Here is a 23,187-nt window from a genome sequence, read left to right as displayed (position 1 = left end):
ATCAGCAAGTTGTTTTGTGTACGTCTTCCCTCTTGGTGAGTGACACCTCTCTGCCCCTTTATTTGGGAGCCAGAGAGAGCCTGTGGTATTTTGAATTGTTGGTTGAGTTGTTGTACTGCAGATATTGGTCCTGCTTGCAGGCTTTGCTGTTGCTTGCTTGGTGGGTAGAGGGTGCTGAAGCTTTTTGGCTGAGGTAAGTGGTGGGGATGGTGTTGTTGCTTTGCTGCTGCTAGTACGTGGGAGAGGGAAGTAGGAGAACTTTGAGGTTCTAATGTTTTTTACTGACACCCATTATTTGGTGCACTTCTGTTTTTGTGGATGTCTGCAAAGAATAATAAGTATTTCAGGTTATAAATTGTATACATTCTCTGATATTAAATGGAACTATTGAGTAAAGCTTAAACATCTCAGCATGGAGGCTGACACTATTAATTTTTATTTTAAAGTTTCAATTTTGGCAGATATACTCTCACTTTTGTTTAGCTTTTGAAAGTTTAGCCTTTGAAATTTTGTCAGTGTTCTTGCCGGTATTACCCTATTGCGAGTGTGCTATACCATAGAGTATATTTGGAGTAACAAAATAGATTGTTACCTTCAGTCAAGAGTTGATTGTTCCCAGATCTGCTCCGTTGAAATGGTGTGATATGTATGAAAGGAACAATTTGGTTTGACAGGAAGTACAAAGTTTTAACACAATTGCAGTGAAATTCTGTGTAGACTTTTCTCAAATGAGTTATTTAAGTCAAATGTTATTCAGAAGCTGTTTTTACGATATATAAAGAGCAAATTCCAGTTATTTTATGCCTTTGAAGCACCAGAAATTTCACTCTACAGAAATTCAATCAGACAAGGTAAATTGATTATTGAGGCGGACAACTAAAAGCTTTAATGAAAGGGCTTGTTTTATGTGGTATTCTAAAGGATGAATTTGAGATAGTGTTTCTGGGAAGGGATTTCAGAACTTGGGCCTTTGCTACTGAAGACACTCCTGTAAACGGAACATTTAAATGTGGTGTTTATCCAGAAGCACAAATTGGAGGAGTGCAAGAAAATACCATATAGATGAAGAAGATTCAAAGCTGAAGAGAAGGGGAAAAACCATGAAGGTATTTAGAAACAATAAGAATTTTGAACCAGAGTATTACATAACAGGATAGCAGCCAGCACAATAGTGAAGAGTAAATTAAATTATTAATTCATGGTTTGAATTACATTTTACCAGAGTTGAGCTCAAGTACAGACTTGAATATCCAGCCAGAAGTGATGAATGACCAAGTCTAAAGGTCATAGTGACATGAGTAAGAGCTTCTGCAGAATGCATTTATGACAGGGTGGAGCTAATGTTTCAGAGGTAGAAGTAGGTGTGTTAGTGAAATAAGAGTGAGTCCAAAGGTTAGCTCTTATTCAAATGTAACATCAGAGGTGATGGTGTTGAGTGCTGGGCAATAAAGGTTATGGCAGGAGCTGAACCCTTTGGCATTTGTCTTACCAGTATTTAGTTGGAAGAAATCCCTTGTTATCCATTGTTAGGTGACAGACATGAAGGATAGTGTAGTCAAAGCTGGGTGCTACTATCATGTGTGGCAACTGCCACAGTGCTTTATGATGATGTTTGAAAAAGGGTTACATATTAACGTGAAGTAGGGAGCAAAAGTTGGATCTTCTAATGAGAAGGATAGGGTGCCAGTCACCAAATGAAGGAATCATTTGCTGGGGTGAGTGCGGTCTCAGGTAACCGGATAATAATGGAGAGGTATTGCAGGAAGGTCATGTAGCTGACACTGTAATTAACATTTTTATAAAGGTATTTTAGTTTCCCCAGGTCTCGCTGTGTTCATGGAGTAAGTAATATCAGAGGTATTGTCTCTGACCAAGAGAACTGATCAACCGGCTTGAGTGTGCACTGAGATCTTTAACATCTCGCTTCAGCACACTGAGGTACCCATCTGTTTCAAGCAGGTTTCAGTTATACTGGTGCCTAAGAAGACCATGGTAACCTGCCTCAAAGACTATTGCCCAGTAGGACTTGCATCCACAGTGATGAAGTATTTTGAGATGTTGGTGATGAAACATCAATCCTGCTTGAGAAGCAACTTGGATTTGCTTCTCAGCAACAACAGATCCACAGAAGATGCCATTTCGTTGGCTCTTCACTCAACCTTGGAACAGCTGGACAGCAAAGATGCTTATATCAGGATGCTCTTTGTCAACTACAGCTCGGCATTCAGTACTATCATACCCTCAAAACTAATCAATAAGCCTCAAGCCCTTGGCCTCATTACCTCTTTGTGCAATTGGATCCTTGATTTCCTCACTTGTGGTAGTTTGGACTGGCAACAACATCTCTTCCACAATCTCCAGCAGCACAGGTGCACCAAAAGACTGTGTGCTATTATGAATGTACCACAGCTCTGAGGGGCCGAAGAGTGCGGGACCAGCCCCCTCCTTCCGGAGAATTGCCAGATCGCTATTAATTCGTGTCTTGGACCCAGGAAATGAGAGACAATGCAACGGATTTGACCATTGTTCTAAGAGGCACCTGTGTGAATTGCAACTCTATAGTACGTGCCAGCTATCAGGGACATGGACACCCTCGGGCCATGTGGTGTGGGGATGGTATCACCCTACCTTGATTGACATTTACAAATCTGCCAGCCATGATAAAAAGGAGACTGCTGGAGGCGGTACTCCAGCGACGCACCAGACGGAGACCATCGCTCATCGTTCCCGTAAGAACGGGAAGCTGCTCGGAAGCCACGTGTGATTTGGATCCCCTAGCTAGGGAATCGAGTGGCTAATAACCCCGAAAAGGATTCCGAACTGACAATGAGGAACTCCCGTTCCCGATTTCATGCTTTGAGTCCAGAAGGCTGGCAAGTTTATTTTCTCTCTCCAACCCGTGAACACCCAGCGGTCCCTCAAACGGCAAAAAGCCTCCATGAACTGGCGAGACTTTTATATTTCCATCGGACAATAGTTTAACCCCTAGACAACGATAGAGCTTATTTCTTATTGATTATTACTATCCCTGCGCTTTAGATTGAGTATTGACGACGTATGTTATCTGAATGTTTGTATTAACCTTACTTTTGTGCCCCTTTATAAATAAAAACGTTTAAAAATGGTACCATCAGACTTCAGCGGACCTCTCTATCTTTGCTGGTAAGTGATCCAGTTACGGGATACGTAACAGTGGTTAGTCCCCTATTCTACTTGCTTTATGCTTATGACTGGGTGGCTAAGCACAACTCTAATGGCATATTTATGTTTGCTGATGACACCATTGTAGTAGGCCAAATCAAAGTTGGTGAAGAATCACAGTATAAAGAGATTGAAAATCTGGCTGAGTGGTGCCACAACAACGGACTCTTACTCAATCTCAGCAAGACTAAGCGGCTGATTACTAACTTCAGGAGGAGGAAACCAGAGGTCCATGAGCCAGTCCTCTGGGTGATCAGAGGTGGAGAGGGTCAACAACTTCAAATTTATTGGTGTATTCATTTCAGAGGACCTGTCCTGGGCCCAGCTTGCAAGTGCAATTACACAGAACGCACAGTAGTGCCTCTGCTTCCTTAGAAGTTTGTGAATGTTCAGCATGACGTCTAAAACTTTGACAGAATTTTGTAGATGTGTGGTGGAGAGTATATTGACTGGCTGCATCACAGCCTGGTGTAGAAACACCAATGCCCTTGAACGGAAAAGCCTAAAAAATGTAGTGGATTCGGCCTAGTCCATCACGGGTAAAGCCCTCCCCACCAGTGAGTACATCTACATAGAATGCTTTCCCAGGAAAGCAGTATCCATAATCAGTGAGCCTCACCAACCTCGTCATGCTTTCTTCTTGCTGCTGTCATCAAGACTCACACTACTAGATTCAGAAACAGCTATTACCCCTCAACCAAAGAGGGTAACTTCACTGAAATGTTCCTATATCTGTGGACTCATTTTCAAGGATTCTTCATCTTATGTTATCAATATTTATAGTTTATTTATTTGTTATTCAAAAAAGTTCAAAAGTTCATTATTTAATCAAAGTTGAGATTATATACGAAGTTGAGAGTATATACAAACTTGAGATTCATCTCCTTACAGGCAGCCACAGAACAAAGAAACACAATAGAACCATCAAAGAGAAGACCATCGGACACCCAATGTGCAGAAAAAAATATCGAGCAAGCAATAAAAGTAAGCAAATAACATTCAAAACTGAAGTTCACAAAATAAGTCCACAGCCATGAGGCCCGTCATCACTGCAGCAGATCGGGGAGCCCGTTAGTCATTGCCATAGGTACAATTAAACGCAGAGGTGAATAAACCTCATGGAGCTGAGCCCTGTCACTTCAATATGCCCTCGGGCTCGGGCCCCGCCACCTGAATTCAATCTGTACCTGACCTTGGGTTGTTCCTTGCTCTTGGACCCAGGCCCTGTTGCTTCAATATGCCCTCGGGCTTGGGCCCTGCCACCTGAATTCAATCTGTACCTGACCTTGGGTTGTTCCTTGCTCTTGGACCCAGGCCCTGTCACTTCAATATGCCCTCGGGCTCGGGCCCTGCCACCTGAATTCAATCTGTACCTGACCTTGGGTTGTTCCTTGCTCTTGGACCCAGGCCCTGCTGCTTCAATACACTCTCCGGCCTGGGCCCTGCCAGCTGGTATCCGACCTTTCCAATCTGGCCTGGCACTTAAATTGGTCAAACAGCAGGTGGTTCGGGCCTAGCCCTCGAATCTGCCTCACCTCAGTGTTGCCACTTTAAATTGCCTCTAAGTCTTCTCCAGCAATGGCCAAACTATGGCTCATTCCCCACTCTTGGGCACAGGCCCTGCTGCTTCAGTTTGGCCCGTACATGCTGCGCCACGCCACATCATCTTGCATCTTCGAGACTGTAGTTCACACCACAAAAAATACCGGGTCATATAGGCGGTTCAAAAGCTCAACTCCAGAAGCAAAGTTACAGGCTGTTGATTACAGTGGTCGTTTCCAAGAAAATGTGTGATTAATATAGTAGTTAACACAAAGTACACTGCAGATGCTGTGGTCAAATCAACACGTAGAAACAAGCTGGATGAACTCAGCAGGTCGGGCAGCATCTGTTGAAATGAGCAGTCAATGTTTCCCTCTCCCTTCCACTATCCCACTTTCACTCTGCCTCCTCTTCTAGCTGCCTGTCACCTCTCTCATGATTCTATCTTCTTCTACTACCCATAGTGCTTTCCCCTTACATTCCTCCTTCACCTCTCCAGCCTATCCCCTCTCTGCTTCCCCTCCCCCACCCATTGATCTTTCCTCTGATTGGTTTTTCACCTGGCACCTTCCACTCTCCCCCCCACCTTCTTTATAAGGCCCCTGCCCCCCCCCTTCTTCAGTCCTGACGAAGGGTCTCTGCCCGAAACGTTGACTGCTCATTTCAACGGATGCTGCCCGACCTGCTGAGTTCATCCAGCTTGTTTGTACTTGTTAATATAGTAGTTAGTAGTTTTGTTTGCTGACAGCAAGTTGTCGCTGTGCATCACCAGTGCCATCGTAAACCAGAAGATGTAATATTATTTTATTATAATTATTAAAGTATTTTTTCTTTTGTTTTGTATCTGCATGCTTTGTTGTCCTTAGCACACTGGTTGTCACCCTGCTGGTGCAGCCTTTCACTGATCCTGTTATGGTTATTAGATTTATTGGGTATGCCCATAAGAAAATGACTCTGAGTTGTATATGGTGACATGCATGTACTTTGATAAAAAATTACTTTGAATTTGACAACTATTCATTTATGATATTATTTTAAACATTGAAGTGCTATAGTAGAATTATTAATTTTGTAGAAAATCTATCTAATATATGTGCTCTGGTACAAATTAATGGGATATATTATTTCCATGATATTATTGTTCCATGAAAAGCATGCTCTGTTCTCCTGGTTTGCTTTCCTCTAGCATCACCAATTATAGGACTTTTCTAGACATTTATCAATTTGCTGTTTCTGCCACATTTTTCAAGCCAGTCATTGTGTTCCAAGGTCAAGAAAAGTGTTACATCAATACAACTGTGAGACTCCCTTTTGTATTTAGCATCTCCAGGGGTGAAAAATCCAGCTTGGTTGTGTTGTAGTAGAAATTAGGTCAAATTGAGCTTTTAAACAATTTGATATAATTTTATAGCTGTATAAATTTTAAAAGGTAACTTCTACTTTTAAATACAACTTGGTATGTATTTTTTATGGCTTGTAGGGCTGGAGGGGCCTCTTCTGCACTGGAGCTCAATGTATATAGAAAGCAACATCCTTGATTTGTAACCCATGCACCATTGTAAACATTCATTCCTCCACCATCACTGTGTTGTGTTTGCAGTATGCTTCATCTATTAAATGTAGTTTTTCCAACAGTTTCTCCCAATTGTTAGAGATCGCAAAGGCAGAAACACATGGTACCACAGCTTGAAGGTTTCCACCAAACCACACCCTGACCTAGAAATAAGTCATCTTTTGCTCATTGTCATTGGTTGCAAGTTAAATTCCTGCCTAACAATCCTGTAAAAGCATTTTCACCAGAACTGCACTAGTTCTAGAAATTGACCTGCCATATTCTCTGACAGTTTAGGAAAGGCAATAAATGCCAGTCCTACCAACAACCCAGATCCTGAAAATTGAATTGGCTTCTTCTCTGTCCCTTTCCAGCCCTAATGAAGGGTCTTGGCCCAAAACGTCAACTGTTTATTCCCTTCTGTAGATGCTGCCTGATCTGCTGCATTCCTCCAGCATTTAGTGTGTCACTCTAAATTTACTGTATATTTGATTTTTCTAATACATAGATTTGTTCTTTGCAACTTCTATGCCAATCTGTGTAAGTTTACCTATTGTGACATTAATAAGCTATTAAGAACTTTTTAAAAGCTATTATTAATGCTTTTTGAGATAGTGATTTAGATGCATATCATATTTTTTTTACTGAGTTAAGTATTGTATGTTATTAGTTTTGCTACAACAAGTGTATGGGACATTGGAAAAAAAGTTGAATTTCCCCATGGGGATGAATAAAGTATCTATCTATCTATCTATCTATCTATTACAAAACTTTGGCAAACAATGAATCTCAGTTCAGAGATCTTAAACAATGAATTACCTATTCTGCAAAAGAAGTATCCTATATATATATAGGGTAATAATTAACATTGTATTCCAATGTTTTCATTTTCATTTTTAGAGTCTTTTTATTGATATATAATCTTCAACAGCTATAAAATGATACAAAACTTCAGCAGATTAATATGTATACAATTAATAAAGCTGAAGAAAAAAAACTGATCTTAAAATATAAAAATGGAAAAAAAAATTATATATAGGAAAAAGAAGGAAAAAATAACCCCATCTAACTAGGAAAAAAAACTCACTAACTACAAAAAAAAACACCCATTAGGAATCAACCCCCTGGAGCAATACATTTAACCATCATCTTGTTCTCCATATCTTGAGCACTAAAACAGTTGTCTGATAAGGGTTAATTAATTACTTCAATCCATTTTAAAATAAGTGAAAAACAGGGCCAAACAGGGCAGAATCAAAGAATAACCAGGAGAAACTACATTATGTAATGTTCTATCCTTGAAAGAAGATCTTAACAAATGGAAAAAACTACACTTTTTTCTCCTTTTAGTTCCATATAAAGTGAAGTACTGTTTGTATGTGCAGAATGGCTTTTTCAATACTGTAGTGTCAAATGAAGCAGCATGCTCACCTGTTATTTTCTTTCCTCCAGTTTATTTACAACCCTTCTATAATCAAACTAGATATTCTGTTCATATACATACAAGTTTTCTGACCCTTTCCCAAAGGCCAGAATTATCCACCTAAAAGGTCATGAGGTATTCAGGCACAGCCTTATGGACAGAAACACTTACTGGGCTGTTTGCAAGTCCTTCTGTTTATTGCATCATGGCACTGCTTTAAAATGATTGGTTCTGCTATTTTGGGCTGAGTCCTATATTGTACCCTTATATAAGGGCTCTGTTGATGAACAATTTTTTTTTATCACTTGCGCAGATTGTAGCAAGACTAGCTTGAGATCCGCACAACTTGCAGCACTTTATGCAGGTAAACCATGTGCAGGAATAAGCACTACAGCACAGAGTTAGAAATATTTATCAGTACTTTGAACTCAGACCAGAAAGGCTTTTTAAAATGTAGTTTTGCTGGTTATTTCTTCATTAGTTGCTGTATGTATTTATTGTGATTCTGAATATTATCGGGCACCACTATTGTGATTACAAGGCAGTCCAGTAATAAAGAGAGGGGTTGCCTTACATGCATAAGCAATAGAATGAAATAAGATCCATAATTTCTGATAGAACCAACTTTGGTTACTCACGGGAGTATTTAGTAAATGTTAATTAATATTTTTCTGGAATTTGAAAATATTGCAAAGTCAATCCTTTTATAATGTTACCTAATCTTTTTGTGGCTGCCTTCTTGTATCTTATCCTCTTCAGACAAACCTCCGTAATTACAAAACCAGCTGAATGCTTTAGAGATTGCGAAAGATCACCGTGCCGACGTAGATCAGCTTCCTGCCTTTAGCTTTCTCCCCCTCCCCACCAGAGCACTGTACAGTAAGCAAGATGGTGGATAAAGAGAGTTTGCAGATGTTAGAGGTATGCTTTCTGGAAATTTGAGCTTGAGTAATTTATAACAAAAATGCAGCCAGTCACATTCTTTAGAGAGATGCTTCTACATGCAGAGATGATTAAAACTGCTGCATAACTCTGTTAGTTTAAAATTCAGGATTTATTTTAAAAGCTTGCATATTTTCCTAGAAAAGTAATTTTGCTTTGTTCTAGTTTTAGTAAGCTGTAGCCAACGCTTAAACCTGTAATCACACTGATAATCAAAGTGAATTTTAAAAGCACTAACAATAAGTAAACTGGAATTATGACTGCCCAAACAAGTGTTGCTGGAGTACTGGGTTGCAGTGTGACCTTTATATAATTACTGGACTTAAACCCATTACTTCAGAACATTGGTACCTTTAGACTATTTGACCCAGTCGTGAACATTACAAAGCATAATTATTCTGACATTGTGGTGAAGGCCTCTGTACTACAAGTTAAACATAACTTTGAATATAGTGGCCTTTTCTTATGCTTTGTCAGCAGCCTCTCTTTATCTGCCGATCTGAGATACAAAGGATGATTTTTAAGTTGTTCCTCCATTCTGATTAATACAAATATCTTGCAGTGCCTTTATTTTCTGTTCTGTGAATTTTGATACAGCAACCTTGAATTTATTATATGGAAATTTTATTTTACATATACCTGGTTAGAACACCACCAAAAGTCGTATTGTGCTTCAATTTGTACTGCATTTATTGTAGGTAGTGAGTTGATTTCTAATAGGAGCAATAAGGTTTATGGTAGAAACAGTCAATAGTCACCCTTCAGACATTGCCTCCATTGGACATGCGAACTTGAGCCACCAGCTGTATTGTCTAGCACCTTTGCGTGTATAGTGAGACTCCACATGCGGTAAATTGAAATGGCACATTGTGTGCAAATAGCTTAAAGGAGTTGCTTAAGTAGAAAAGGAACTAAATATTGCATATTTTCTTCTACTTATTACAGGAACAGGCCCAAAAGCTACCACGGTTTAATAATGTGTCATTTTAGCTTCATGTATAATTGTGTAATAAATGTAGATGCATTCTACTTTTAACTATTATTATTATTATTATTATTATTATTATTATTATCACTAATCATTCAAATCTTCACCCTTCTACGGGTTGTTGAAGAGTGAGGATATGAATAATCAGAGATATAATAATACACAGTTAAAAGTAGATTGACATCTTAAGCATGAAATATGGCTTAGCCCTGCCGGATTATCCTGTCAACCTTGTAAACACAGTAAAATTCTCCATTTATACAAATAAAGTACTTTGGCTGCACTTGCAACATGGTGAGGCCCAGTTACAGAAACCACATATACAGATATAAATGATGATGGTACAAGCATTTCCTCAGTCCCCTACCTCAAACTCCTCATTCTCTCCTTTTATTTCCTCTCTCTCAGCCACTTATTTTCCCTCCCTTTCTCTGCCCCACCATACCCTGGTGGTCCAGGTAGCCCCTCCACTCTCTCCTGTCACAGATGTCATTTCAGCATACCCCACAGTCACACTAACTTAAATACAAGAAGCCATGTGTTTGGGAAGGGGCTGAGTTATATTCCTAGAAAGCAGTTTGTTTCGTGATATTCTTTTGTGTGAAGCTACATGATCTATGCATGCATCAAGAAGGGGAAAGCAGCACACAAAATTCTGGAGGAACTTAGCAAGTCAGGGCATATATCTATTATTTGTCAGATGGGGTCATCCACATTGAAGAATTGGTCAGTTGAGTGCAGCATGAGAATGTGAATACAAATGAGGTGGGATAGTACTGAAGAAATCTCAAGACTATACATATCTGACAGATGAAAAGTTCTTGTAAATTAAGTAATACAGTACACTAAAATGTAAGTATATAAAGGTCGTACCTTTACACCCTGTGAGCCTCTGGCCGATTCCCGCGAATCGGTCCTCCAAACTCCCACCAACTTGTGGGGGCACAGTGCTCTCTTCAGGGTCTTGTGGCATGTCTGCCTGTGTCTTAGCAAACCCACTATTTTATCCCCCCCCAATGGGGTATCACCTTTCCATCAAACTTCACCACTTCCTGTTGCTCAGCAGGAGTGTTAACGAACAGTTCATGTTCAAAGCAAATGTCCGTGGCAGTATCAATGCAGATGCCACAATACTGAATTATTTGTCTCTCTCTCGTTATCTCTCTCTTATTAGCATTTTGAATGGCTTTCCCTTCTCTCTCTCTCTCTCTCATTAGCATTTTGAATGGCTCTCCCTTATCTCTCTCTTATTAGCAGCATCGGTCTGCAGCTCTGCTTGGCTTCACACATAACACCCCCACCCTTAAAAGAATTTTTTACCGGGGGGGGGGGGGTAAAAATTAAGGACATGAATGCACATTACAAAATACACTCTAATATACAGGTAGTCACATTTTCGGTTCCTTTTACATGTTTTATCTTTATATCAAATTCCTGTAATATCAGACTCCAACTTAACAAGTGTTTGTTTTTATCCTTCATGGTGGTCAAAAACACTAATGGATTGTGATCAGTGTAAACTATCAGTGGCTTCTGTGCTGGACAAACGTAAACCTCAAAATGTTGTAACACCTGAATAAGTGACAGTAATTCTTTTCCTACAGTGGAGTTAATTCTTAGCTTAGGTGTATATTGCAAAGTGTGAACCAATACATGTGTGATTATAATGTGGTACATTACAGAAGTGTATGCAAACTCTAATCTCCAGTTTACTTTTAAACCTAATTCAAACAGTCAGTCTTCCATGATGTTTTTATCTTTCACATGCTTTGTTACAAACAAAAAAAAGTCAAATTCTTGCAAAATCAGATCCTGTTATTCAAAAATGGTGTTTGCTCACCCTTGGCTTTTTTGCCACTCTGAAACAGAACATTTAACCCTTGCGTGGTCAGCTGCCTTATCAACTTGGATACGGCTTTCAGAGACCCCCTTCACAGGTGTTAGCTTATCACCAATGTTGTCCAGACTAAGCCCATTTGCTAAACTTCCTAACAACTCATTATTTTCAAGCAAGTCATTAATTTTATATTCAGGATCTTTAATTTGATTAGTTTCCTTAATGACACTAGCACATGGTCTCTCTGGGTCAAAACAACACTTCAAGTTTTTCCTCTCCAAATCACATACTTGAACAACATCACCATGTCGTTTATCTTTATTTTTCAAAATAAACTGTAATTGATTAGTAGGCATCTTGTTAACAAACCATTGTTTAGTTAACGGTCCCTTCACTTTGATCAACAGTCCTGGAACCAAACCCGACTTTACTTTATTCAAAAGTCCAGTAACACTTTTCCCCTCAATATCTTCAATAATATCCATCTCACCAGCTTTCATCTCATCACTAACTTTTAACACAAGTGACTGAGAATCCTCACTTTCTACTGGTGCCAGGGTTAACCCTTTCTTCACTGAACCAAGTCCACCTGACCCAAAAGGACTGCATTCCTTTTCAACTAAGTCAGACCCCTCAGACTTTTCCTGAGCTTCAACACTAGGTTCAGTACCCTGTGCATCCACAGGTACTTCCTCAACCTGCACACAGGCCAACGGGACAGCTGCCTCTCCTAGGCTTTCAATACCAGTCCTATTTCAAATTCCAAGTTCCCCTGATCCTCCCAGGTACTCTGAGCAACTCCCCTCCGGAGTAAACTCAACCTTGCGGGTGAACTCATCTGCCAACCCAGCAGACTCCCTCAAGGTAGCGGCATCCTTTTCATCTAGGACTGCCCTCACATCATTGGGAACACACTTAAATTCTTCAACTGCAAACAGCCCTGTCAAGCTAGATAGATCATCCGTGTCCAACCCTGGACCTTCTAGCTGCCACATCTGTTTCTCATCTTGGCTCTGTGCCTCCATAAATTCCTTCCTCACTCCAAAATGTCCACCTGGGGGCAAGGCTCAAAATCTCGTTCCTTGACAACCCTAAATTTGCCTCGTCTCTCTTACTTTCCTTAGCTCCACTATTCTCCTTTTTACCTCCCTCTAACCCCTCTTGGTACAGGGCTGGTAAAAACGTCTCAGCTAAATCAACGCTGGACTCATTTAAACTGACGCCTGTCTCTGCCGCTTTTCTGGCCATGCTTCGAGTTACTGCGCAGGTGGGATTAACTTCAGAAACTATGGGCAGGTCCTCAGTCCTGGCAGGCTTGCTAGTCAGCTTCAGTGCTGGGTACACATCCCCACCTGCCAGGTCGTTCCCAAGCAAGACATCTACGGGGGGACGTCACGTGATGACGTAGGATCGAGACGTGGAAATCCAGTTCTCCTGTAAAAAACCAGTAAAATAATGTTTAAGTGAAGAAAAGTTAGTAAATACTTTTTAAAAATTACTTATAAACTACTCAGGATTGTCTTAAGATATGCCTCCTAAACAGAAGCAGAAGAAAACTACTACTTTGAAGACATCACAAGTTGGAAAAGAATCAAGGCCGGCCGCCATGAAAGAGCCTCGGGCTCAAGTGCAATTTACCTCCGGCGAAAAAGCAACAGGAATGCGCATGCGTGAAGGAAGGGGCATGTGGAAACACGAGCAACCCAAGCTGTAAATCCCAGCTATGATTGGAACTGAAAGTGAAAGTGAATATGAGGTGGAATCAGATTCTCTGGATAAATCAGACGAAGATGAAGAGACAAACAAAGGAGCAACAGGAAGAGGTTGGAGGTGATATTGGAGACATAAAAAAAACTTTGGTGCAAATAATGCATGAATTAAAAGCATCAAAAGTAATAAAAAAGATATTAACAATATGAAGATTATGTTTGATAAAATGATGAAAAGACAGGACAAAATGGACAAGTAAATTAAAAACTTGGAAGAAACAACCAGAGACACCATTGATAGAGTGAATAAAATGGAAGATAATATTTCTGCCTGGACATCAGAAAGAAAACGGCTGTTGGAAAAAGTGGATGTACTTGAAAATTTTAGCAGATGAAATAATATTAAGATTGTTGGACTTAAAGAAGGTATAGAGGGAGAGGGTCCAATAAAATTTTTTCAAAAATGGATTCCAGAAATTTTGGAAATGGAAGAAGGAACCCAGTTAATTGAAATTGAAAGGGCTTCCGGGGCCTTAAGACCAAGACCTCAAGTTGATCAAAACCCACGATCAATCTTGATAAAATGCTTAAGATATCAAGATAAAGAAAAGATCCTGAAGGCGGCTGCCCAACGTGCCAGAAAGAGAAACGGGCCATTGATGATAGAAGGGAAAATAGTTCTTTTCTATCCTGACATAAGTTATGACCTTTTGAAGAGAAACAAGGAATTTAACCCAGCGAGAAAAGTTTTATGGGAAAAAGGTTATAAATTTATATTGCGCCACCTGGCAACCCTGATAATTTTTTTGGATGACAGAAAAAGAAGATCTTTTACTGATTATCGGGATGCGGAAGAATTTGCACAAGAACTCCCAAATATTCGCTAACCACAGCCAAAGATTTAAAAGTGAAACGGATTAAAGATGAAGACAGGAACAGTGAATGGAGTTGATGGATGTTTAAGGACAGAAGAATATTTAAATATATTATTAATTATATGATACAGGGGGAGAAAGGAAAAATTTGAGAAATATTAATCGAGAGTAGTGATATTTTTTCCTTTCTTATATATACTTTTTTATGTTACGGGGGATCTGGGGGAGCTTCGGATCGATTGCTACGGGACTCACGTGAGTAATCATGGCGATTGCCATGACCCGTACAATGGAGGGGGGTAATGTTGTGTTTTTTTTATTCACAACATTAGTAGGGGGGTATTTTGTTATTTTTTTCTATATAATCTATTTTTCTTTTTCTTTCTTTGCCTGGACAATCGGGGGGGGGGGGGGAGACACATAGCAACATGGAGAATTTTAAAAAGGTTCCCCAAGGTACTACGAAAGTTGAAAGGTTAGGTATTACTATAGATTGGAGTAACCTGTAGTAACCAATTACTATAGATTGGAGTTAAAAATAATGACTAATTTACTGAATTTTTAAAGTTTTAATGTTAATGGGCTTAATGGACCGGTGAAAAGAAAAAAGAATTTTAACATACGTTAAGAAGATGAAAATAGATATAGCGCTTTTTTTTACAAGAAACACACTTAACAGAGATAGAACATCAGAAATTAAAGAGAGATTGGGTTGGAAATGTTATTGCAGCTTCATTTAATTCAAAGGTGAGGGGAGTTGCAATTTTGGTTAAAAAAAACTTTACCAATTAAAATACAAAATGTATTAATTGATTCTGCGGAGAGATATGTAATTATACATTGTCAAATTGTTTCAGAACTATGGACTCATGAATATTTACGCACCAAATGAAAATGATGTAAAATTTATACAAGAGGCCTTTTTGAATTTGGCTGACGCACATGACAAAATATTAATAGGTGGAGATTTTAATTTTTGTCTAGACCCAGTTTTAGATAGGTCAACAAAGGTTGTTACAAAATCAAAAGTAGCAAAATTAACTTTATCATTGATGAAAGATTTAAATTTGATTGATATATGGAGAAGAATTAATCCAAAAGAAAGAGATTACTCATTTTATTCAAATAGACATAAAACTTATTCAAGGATAGATTTTTTCCTATTATCAATGAATATTCAAGACAGAGTGAAAAATATGGAATATAAAGCAAGAATATTGTCAGATCATTCCCCCTTGACAATGATAATGATGGATAAAGAGGAATCGATTTACAGATGGAGATTTAATTCAATATTATTAAAACGGCAAGATTTTTGTGATTTCATGAAAAAGCAGATTCAGTTTTTTTTTACTTAAGAGATAAATACGAAATATTTCTGAAAATTTGACGCCCTTATTTACAAAAGAGAGGATTAAGTATATAGGTGCTCCGAAGATAAAATTATTGGTTATCTGGGGAAAGAAATAAATATATATACTAAAGCTATTATGAACTCCATGGAGCATGTGGGGATCTTCCGATATCCAGGCATTCTTTCTTTCTTTTTTCTTTTTTTTCTCTTTCTACAGGGATATGTTAGGGGGGAGGGCTTAAGGGGGGGAGGGGTTGATAATTTTTTTTTCCTTCTGTAACCTATTTGAAAATTCAATTAAAAAAATTTATATAAAAAAAAAGCAAGACATCTACATCGGGTATCGGGAGTGCAGGCCGTACCCCTATTGTGACTGTTCCGGATACCAAATCACACGTCAGAAATACTTTATGTAACGGTACGGCCTCGGTCCCTTTTCCAACCCCTTCTATCACGTTCATGTCACCAGTATCTGTCTCACTATTGAATTCCAACACTCTGCTTAGGATTAAGGACTGAAAAGCCCCATTGTCTCTCCAGATTCTTACTGGCACTGGGGGTGACCCCTCCTTCACAGATACTAACCCGGTTGAAAGGAATTTCTCACATCCCTTCTGAACTCGGTTTAGCTCCTCCTCTTTTAACGGCATTTCAACCGGCTTAACACAGCCCGTCGGCGATGTCGCCTTTCCTTTCCCCGTCTCCTTCTTCGGAGCAAAGCATCTAGATGCAATATGACCGGCTTTCCCGCAATTAAAGCACACAAAACCAGGAGACTTCCTACCAGACTGCTTCCCGTCTTCCTTACCCGTCTCACTAGTCCTCGGCATAATCTCTGGCTTAGCCGGCGGACTTCCTCTGCCCTCTCTACTATCCTTCTGGTAGCTCTTACTCGGGGTAAACGTTGCTTTGTGTGTTAACGTGTACTCATCCGCTAACCTAGCAGTCACGACTAAGGTTTCTGCCTCTTTCTCATCTAGATAGGTCCGCATACCTTCAGGGACACAACCTTTAAACTGCTCAATCAGCAGTAGCTGTAGCAGTTTGTTATAATCCCCAGTGACCCCCTTCGAGGCGCACCAACACTTACAATACATTTGCATCTCACGGGCAAACTCCAAATACATGCGGTCCCATTGCTTCCTCACATTCCGGAACCTTTGCTGGTATGCCTCCGGGACCAACTCATAGATCCTTAGTATAGCCTCTTTTACCACATCATACTTCTTTGCACCTTCTGCTGACAATGCTGAGTAAGCTTGTTGAGCTTTCCCCTTAAGCACATTCTGGAGTAAAACAGCCCACTTATCCCTCGGCCAGTCCTGACTTACAGCGACTTTTTAGAAATGTAGAAAGTACCGATCAACATCAGTCTCCTCAAGTGGGGAACCAACTTTACCTCCTGGGTCGCCTTGAACCCTCCACCTAGGTCCGGCATTCGGCCCCCCTCTCGCATTCTCTTTAACTTCTTCAGCTCAAACTCCCTTTCTCGCGCCTTCTATCTCTCTCTCTTTCCTCCCTTTCTCACTCCCTCTCTCTCTTTCCTCCCTTTCTCACTCCTCTCTTTCCTCCCTTTCTAGCTGCTTCTCTCTCTCCTCCTTTTCTAGCTGTTTTACTCGTAACTCATGCTCGAGCCTTGATCTTCCCACCTGCAGCTGAATCGCAGCCCCACCAGGTTTGCTGTCAGACACCACTTCCAGGTCCCCTTCGGGAAACACATCTTTAGATACATAATACTCAACGATGGTTCTTTGTATCTCTGCTCTCATTTCCTGCTTCCCCTTCCAAAGATTCAACCGTTTTGCAACATTCACCAAGTCTGATTCTTGGCATCCTTTAATGCCTCCAAGGTTGGCATCTTTAGAAATTCCTCAATCTCCATTTCTGCTGTTTGCCCTTTTGGTTTTTTTCCTTTGTTTTTTTTTCCATGACCAAATCAGATACGGGAATTTAACCCAATCAATTCAACCAATCCCAATTTTGGCATTCAAAATCCCGGACAGAGGCCCCACTTCTGTTATGTACCCCGTAACTGGGTTGTCAAACCAGCAGAAATGGAACACTCGTTGGAGTCTGTAATTACTAAAAACTAATAAAGTTTATTAGCAAATTAAGTAATACTGTACACAAAATGCAAGGATATAAATGTAACAGGTTAGCAATGATAATATACACATATACACAGAAATATAGGAATAGAAATCAGCCAAGCTCTATCGAAGTCTAGGGGTAAATGATCAGTCTTCAAGTGAAGTAGAGTTCAGTTCAGTTTAGTGTAGTTTGAGGTAGTTGTTATGGTACCGTTGGAGAGGGAGAGTGAGAGATACAGCTGAAATTTCAGGCAAACCTTCCATTGTCTTCTTGTCCCGTTGTGGTCACCAACTGTGACCCCTCCATTCCAGATGCGACTGTCCTTCCGTGGTGAACCTGTCACCCAGCCAAGGGTGGACACACAACAGGTCCCCGCCGGTCGTACCTTTACACCCTGTGAGCCTCTGGCCGATTCCCGTGAATTGGTCCTCCAAACTCCCACCAACTTGTGGGGGCACAATGCTCTCTTCAGGGTCTCATAGCGTGTCTGCCTGTGTCTTAGCAAACCCACTATTTTATTCCCCCCAATGGGGTATCACCTGTCCATCAAACTTCACCACTTCCTGTTGCTCAGCAGGAGCGTTAACGAACAGTTCATGTTCAAAGCAAATGTCCATGGCAGTATCAGTGCAGACGCCAAAATACTGAATTATGTGTCTCTCTCTTGTTATCTGTCTCTTATTAGCATTTTGAATGGCTCTCCCTTATCTCTCTCTCTCTCTCTCTCTCTCTCTCTCTCATTAGCATTTTGAATGGCTCTCCCTTCTCTCTCTCTCTCTCTCTCTCTCTCTCTCTCTCTCTCTCTCTCTCTCGTTATCTCTCTCTCATTAGCATTTTGAATGGCTCTCCCTTATCTCTTTCTTATTAGCAGCATCCGTTCTGCTCGTGATCGGAGGCTAGAGTAGACCACTCTACTCCAATAGTCCATGCAGTAATTACATAGTAGAATCCCAGCCGTGTCACAGTGGAAATCTTCATGTCGAGCCTCTGAGTAGCCAACAGTTCCTTCCACAGATGCCTTGTGGATTGTACATGCAAGAGGCACAACAGACATGATGTTAGCCATGCAAAAAGAAATCCAAGAAAAATGCATCAATCTTTTTCATCTCTTTAAAAGCCTTTTCCTCAATGTGAAGGATTATGAAAGATTTTTGTCAGATTTGGCTACCCCTAACAATTTTCATCGTACTGCGCCTCACCTTGGCACTGAAGTTGTTATTTCACAGGACAAGCCAAAATGGTTCAACTTTCATCCCCTCGACTCTGAAACCAAAATTACCCAATGTTGGCAAGTTACATGGTGCAGATGTTTGTTTCATTTACTAAACCACTGCTGAGTTCCTGTATCACTTTGAGCAACTCAGGAACCACCTTTTGTCAACATGAAACACTAATTATGAGATCCATTATTGGATGCATTGACACACCTTTTTGAAGAAAGTCCAATATCTAAACACAGCACAAACCTAATGGTCTACTCAGCAGTCATCCTGCAGTCCTTTACATGTTATAGACATTGTACTTTGGGCACTTCAGAGCATTGGTGATGTACCATCAATGCTGTTGACACAAAATCTTACAGTATACTATTAAAATAGGCAAACCAGTATCATTGTCCTGTCCTCGACCAACCTTGCCATGTATAACGTTTTAGATACACAACCTGCTCTGATACCTTTATTCCTGATCGTAGGCTCCTGAAACAAGCATACAACCTTTAGCTCCATTACTGCCTGCCAAGGGAGCAGAAGAAAACCAAATATCTTTAATGATTCATTAATAACCTTTCAATACGCAATATCTAGGTGGCCCTACTAGAGTATTAAAGGAAAGTAAGGAGCAACTTTTTCACTCAGAGGGTGGACTATATATGGAACAAGCTGTTAGAGAAAACATGTTTAAAATAAATCTGGACAGGTATCTAGGTAGAAAAAGTTTTAGAGGGATATGGGCCAACCACAGGCAAATGGAAAAGGTCATGTAGCCACCATGGGAAGTGAGGACAAGATGGGCTTTAGGGCCTGTTTCTGTGCTGCCTAACTATGATTCTGAGCATAACTAGTTCAAGGGTAATAAAGATTTTGTCAGTTGATGATGCATGTATGAAGCACCAAGCACCATGTCCCAGTGAGGACCAAGTGCAACCTGGATACTAGCAAAAGCAATCCACCTGTTCACAGCTCCAACTGTACTACTGAGGGAAAAAAATTGCAGATATCACATAAAACTTATTAGTCACTTTAGAACCTGCAGAACAGTGGTAGAAGTAAATCTTCCTTAACCCCAAGCAAACGCCTAAAATTACCGGGCTACATTCTTTGATGAATGAACTGTAATGGTTTATTAAAGGATAATTAATTGATCAATAATTCCTTTAGCCCCTAATCCAACTGATTTTGTGTGGATTCAATCTGTCGAATAAATACTTAAAACCAAATATATTTACTTTGTTCTGTGTTTTTAATATTTCACCATTCTTCCATAATATTTCAGTTTTTATACAGCACTTTACAAACTGTGATTTTGTTAAATCAATACAGCACATTTATTTTTAAAATTTGGCACCTGTTGAAGTTCAGTGTGATTTGCTGTTCAGCTAGCGTGATGACAATGGTTAGGATATGTTAGAACCCCCAGTAGAATTGACAATGACTGATATTAGCAAGGAGATCCTAAGAATTACAAAGCACAGAAAAGGACCCTTTGTCCCAACTTGTCTATCCATGAACCTAACTGAATGTTTATTTTAATGTTGTAATTTCACCCACCCCTACCACCACATCTAGCAGCTTTTTCCATATATACATCACACTCTGTGTGGAAATACTTCCCCTTCAATCCTTTTTTAAAATCTCTCCCATCTCTTCTTAAACCTGTGCCCTCAAGTTTTAGACTGTACAGGGGCAAAGATCAACCTAACAGCCCCTAAACAGTTCATAGTTTTATAAACCTTTATAAAGGTTTATAAACCTCCCCTGGCTGCAGTGGTAAACATTCCCAACCTATCCAATCTCTCCTTTAAAACTCAGCGCTTCAGCCTTTCTTAGTTGAGGCATTAAGTTCATGAGTCAGGAAGGTATGTTGCAGCTTCATAAAGCTCTGGTTAGGCTGCATCTGGAATATTGCATTTGGTTTTGATCATCCCATTATAGGAAGTACGTGGAGACGTTGGTAAGGGTGAAGAAGAAGATTAAACAGATATTCCTTGGATTGGGGGTATGTGCTATAAGAAAAGGTTGGATAAACTTGGGTTGTTTTCTCTGAATGATGCAAATTGAGGGGTGACCTGCTAAATGTTCATAAGATTATGAGAGACATAGAGTAGTTATTCAGTATATTTTTTTCCTCGGGGTTAAAGGGTCTGGTGTTGGGACAGTACAGCACAGTATAGGCGCTTTGACCCACTATGTTTTGTTGACCTAATCTAACTTTGCACTCCTATATGACCCATAACCCTCCTTTTTTGTTGTATCCCTATGCTTATCTAAGGGTGTGTTTCTCAACACCCTCCATTTTGTGTTTGGAAAAAAAGATATTTAAAAAAACCTTCCTCGGCTTTCTCTGACATCTGTCCTAAGCTTTCTTGCACTCACTTCAAACACATGTCCTCTGGTATAGGCCATTGCAGCTCTGGGAAAAAGGTATTGTCTGTATGCTCTGTCTTCATATCTCATAATCGTAAACACCTCTATCAAGTTGAATTGAATTGCCTTTATTTCTTACATCCTTTGCATACATGAGGAGTAAAAATCTTTACATTATGTCTCCTCCTGAATGTGCAATTTATAGTAATTTGTAATAAATGGTATGTACAACAGGACAGTCAATATAACATAGAAATACAATTGTATCAGCATGAATTAATCAGTCTGATGGCCTAGTGGAAGAAGCTGTCCCAGAGCCTGTTGGTCCTGGCTTTAATGCTGTGGTACTGTTCCCCGGATGATAGCAGCTGGAACAGTTTGTGGTAGGAGTGACTCGGGTCCCCATTGATCCTTCTGGCCCTTTTTACACACCTGTCTCTGTAAATGTCCTGAATAGTGGGAAGTTCACATCTACAGAATCTTAACCTCTCTGCAGAATCTTGCGATTGAGGGAAGTATAGTTCCCATACCAGGCAGTGATGCAACCTGTCAGGATGCTCTCAGTTGTGCCCCTATAGAAAGTCCTTAGGATTTGGGGACTCATGCCAAACTTCTTCAACCGTCTAACATGAAAGAGGCACTGTTGTGCTTTTTTTTTTACCACACAGCCGCTATGTACAGACCACGTGAGATCCTCGGTGATGTGTATGTTGAAGAAATTAAAGCTGTTCACCCTCTCAACCCCAGATCCATTGATGTCAATAGGGGTTAGCCTGTCTCCATTCCTCCAGTAGTATACAACCAGCTCGTTTGTTTTTGCCAAATCTTTTCAAACTCCTAATAAAGTATAGCCACTGCCTTGCCTTTTTTATAACTACATAGATATGTTGGGACCAGGTTAGATCCTCAGAGATCTTGACACCCAGGAACATGAAGCTGCTCACTCTGTCCGCTTCTGATCACTGTATGAGGATTGGTATGTGTTCCTTCATCTTACCCTTCCTGAAATCCACAATCAGCTCTTTCGTCTTACTGACATTGAGTACCAGGTCGTTGCTGCAGCACCACTCCACTAGTTAGCATATCTCACTTGTCTGAGTTAAATTCTGTCAGTCATTCTTTTGTCCTCTTTCAAGCCAATTAATTCTAGCTGGGAAAAAAATACTTATTCCAAAATGAAGCAAACTTGCACTTCTTGTGGAGTGAACAAAATTTATATTGCCTTGTGTAGTAATTATAACAGATCATCTGTGATGTGTTGCTGTAAAAACTGGAGCACCATGGTGTATCCTGAACAATCAAAAGCATTCTGTAGTAAGGGAATTTTAATGTTGTTTCCTGAATATATGAGGCATATTTTAACCATTAGAAGCTGCTGACAGATGTTAAAAAGTATATCAAATTGTCAACTGCCTTGGAACCTGAATTGTTTTTATCTAGAAATATTGGTTCTAAAAAAGAGTTAGAGAATCCTCTGTCCACTATAATTATCTTTAATTTTCAGCCTTTATTTTAAACCTATTTGCTGCTTTTTCTTGTAATTTGCTAGGAGCAAGAACTCCATAAAGTAGTTTAACATTTTAATTTGGTGCACTTCGGTTAAATTTTGACTATGAAATAATTTTATTTAAAATTTAAGGACTGTGTGTCTCGCAAGACGATCTGGGTATTCCCTAACCAGAAACCTTGGATGAATTATGAGGTCCAGTCCCTTTTGAAGGCTAGAGCTGCGGCTTTTAGGTCCGGGGATACCAGTCGCTACATGGAATCCAGGCATGAACTCCGGAAAGCCATTAAGGGCGCCAAGAAGCAATATTGAGCCAAGTTGGAAGCCTAGGCTAACCAGAGGGATGCCAGTAGACTATGGCAGGGTCTAAATGAGATCACTGGGTGCAAAGAAAAGGCTGGGAATATCAATAACTGTAGCGCTTCTCTTCCTGACGAACTTAACGTATTCTACACAAGATTCGAATAGCAGAGGAGTGTCCCGCCCCCTCCGGATGAACCGGACCTGGTGGCATCAAGATTCATCGTCACCGAGGAAGACGTTAGAAGAGTCTTCCTGAAGATAAATCTAAGGAAGGCGACG

General features: G+C 40.1%; 1 protein-coding gene across 3 annotated transcripts in view; it reads left to right on the top strand.

The window, feature by feature from the left end:
- Positions 1-23,187, top strand: part of nt5c3a (5'-nucleotidase, cytosolic IIIA) — a 42,163-nt gene that overhangs the window by 7,344 nt on the left and 11,632 nt on the right. Inside the window, exon 2 of one of the 3 annotated variants that reach the window (XM_073049763.1) lies at positions 4,093-4,185. The exons of 1 other annotated variant lie outside the window; for it this stretch is intronic. In XM_073049763.1, the coding sequence (XP_072905864.1) occupies positions 4,093-4,185 (93 nt within the window). Of the gene's footprint in view, positions 1-4,092; positions 4,186-8,477; positions 8,640-23,187 lie in introns of those variants that run through there. One more of the 3 variants, XM_073049788.1, reaches the window with a different exon arrangement.

This window comes from Hemitrygon akajei, chromosome 1 (genome assembly GCF_048418815.1).
Source record: "Hemitrygon akajei chromosome 1, sHemAka1.3, whole genome shotgun sequence".
Taxonomy (NCBI): Eukaryota; Metazoa; Chordata; class Chondrichthyes; order Myliobatiformes; family Dasyatidae; genus Hemitrygon; species Hemitrygon akajei.
Note: the sequence above shows the minus strand (reverse complement) of the source record. Positions and strands in the feature narration are given on the sequence as shown.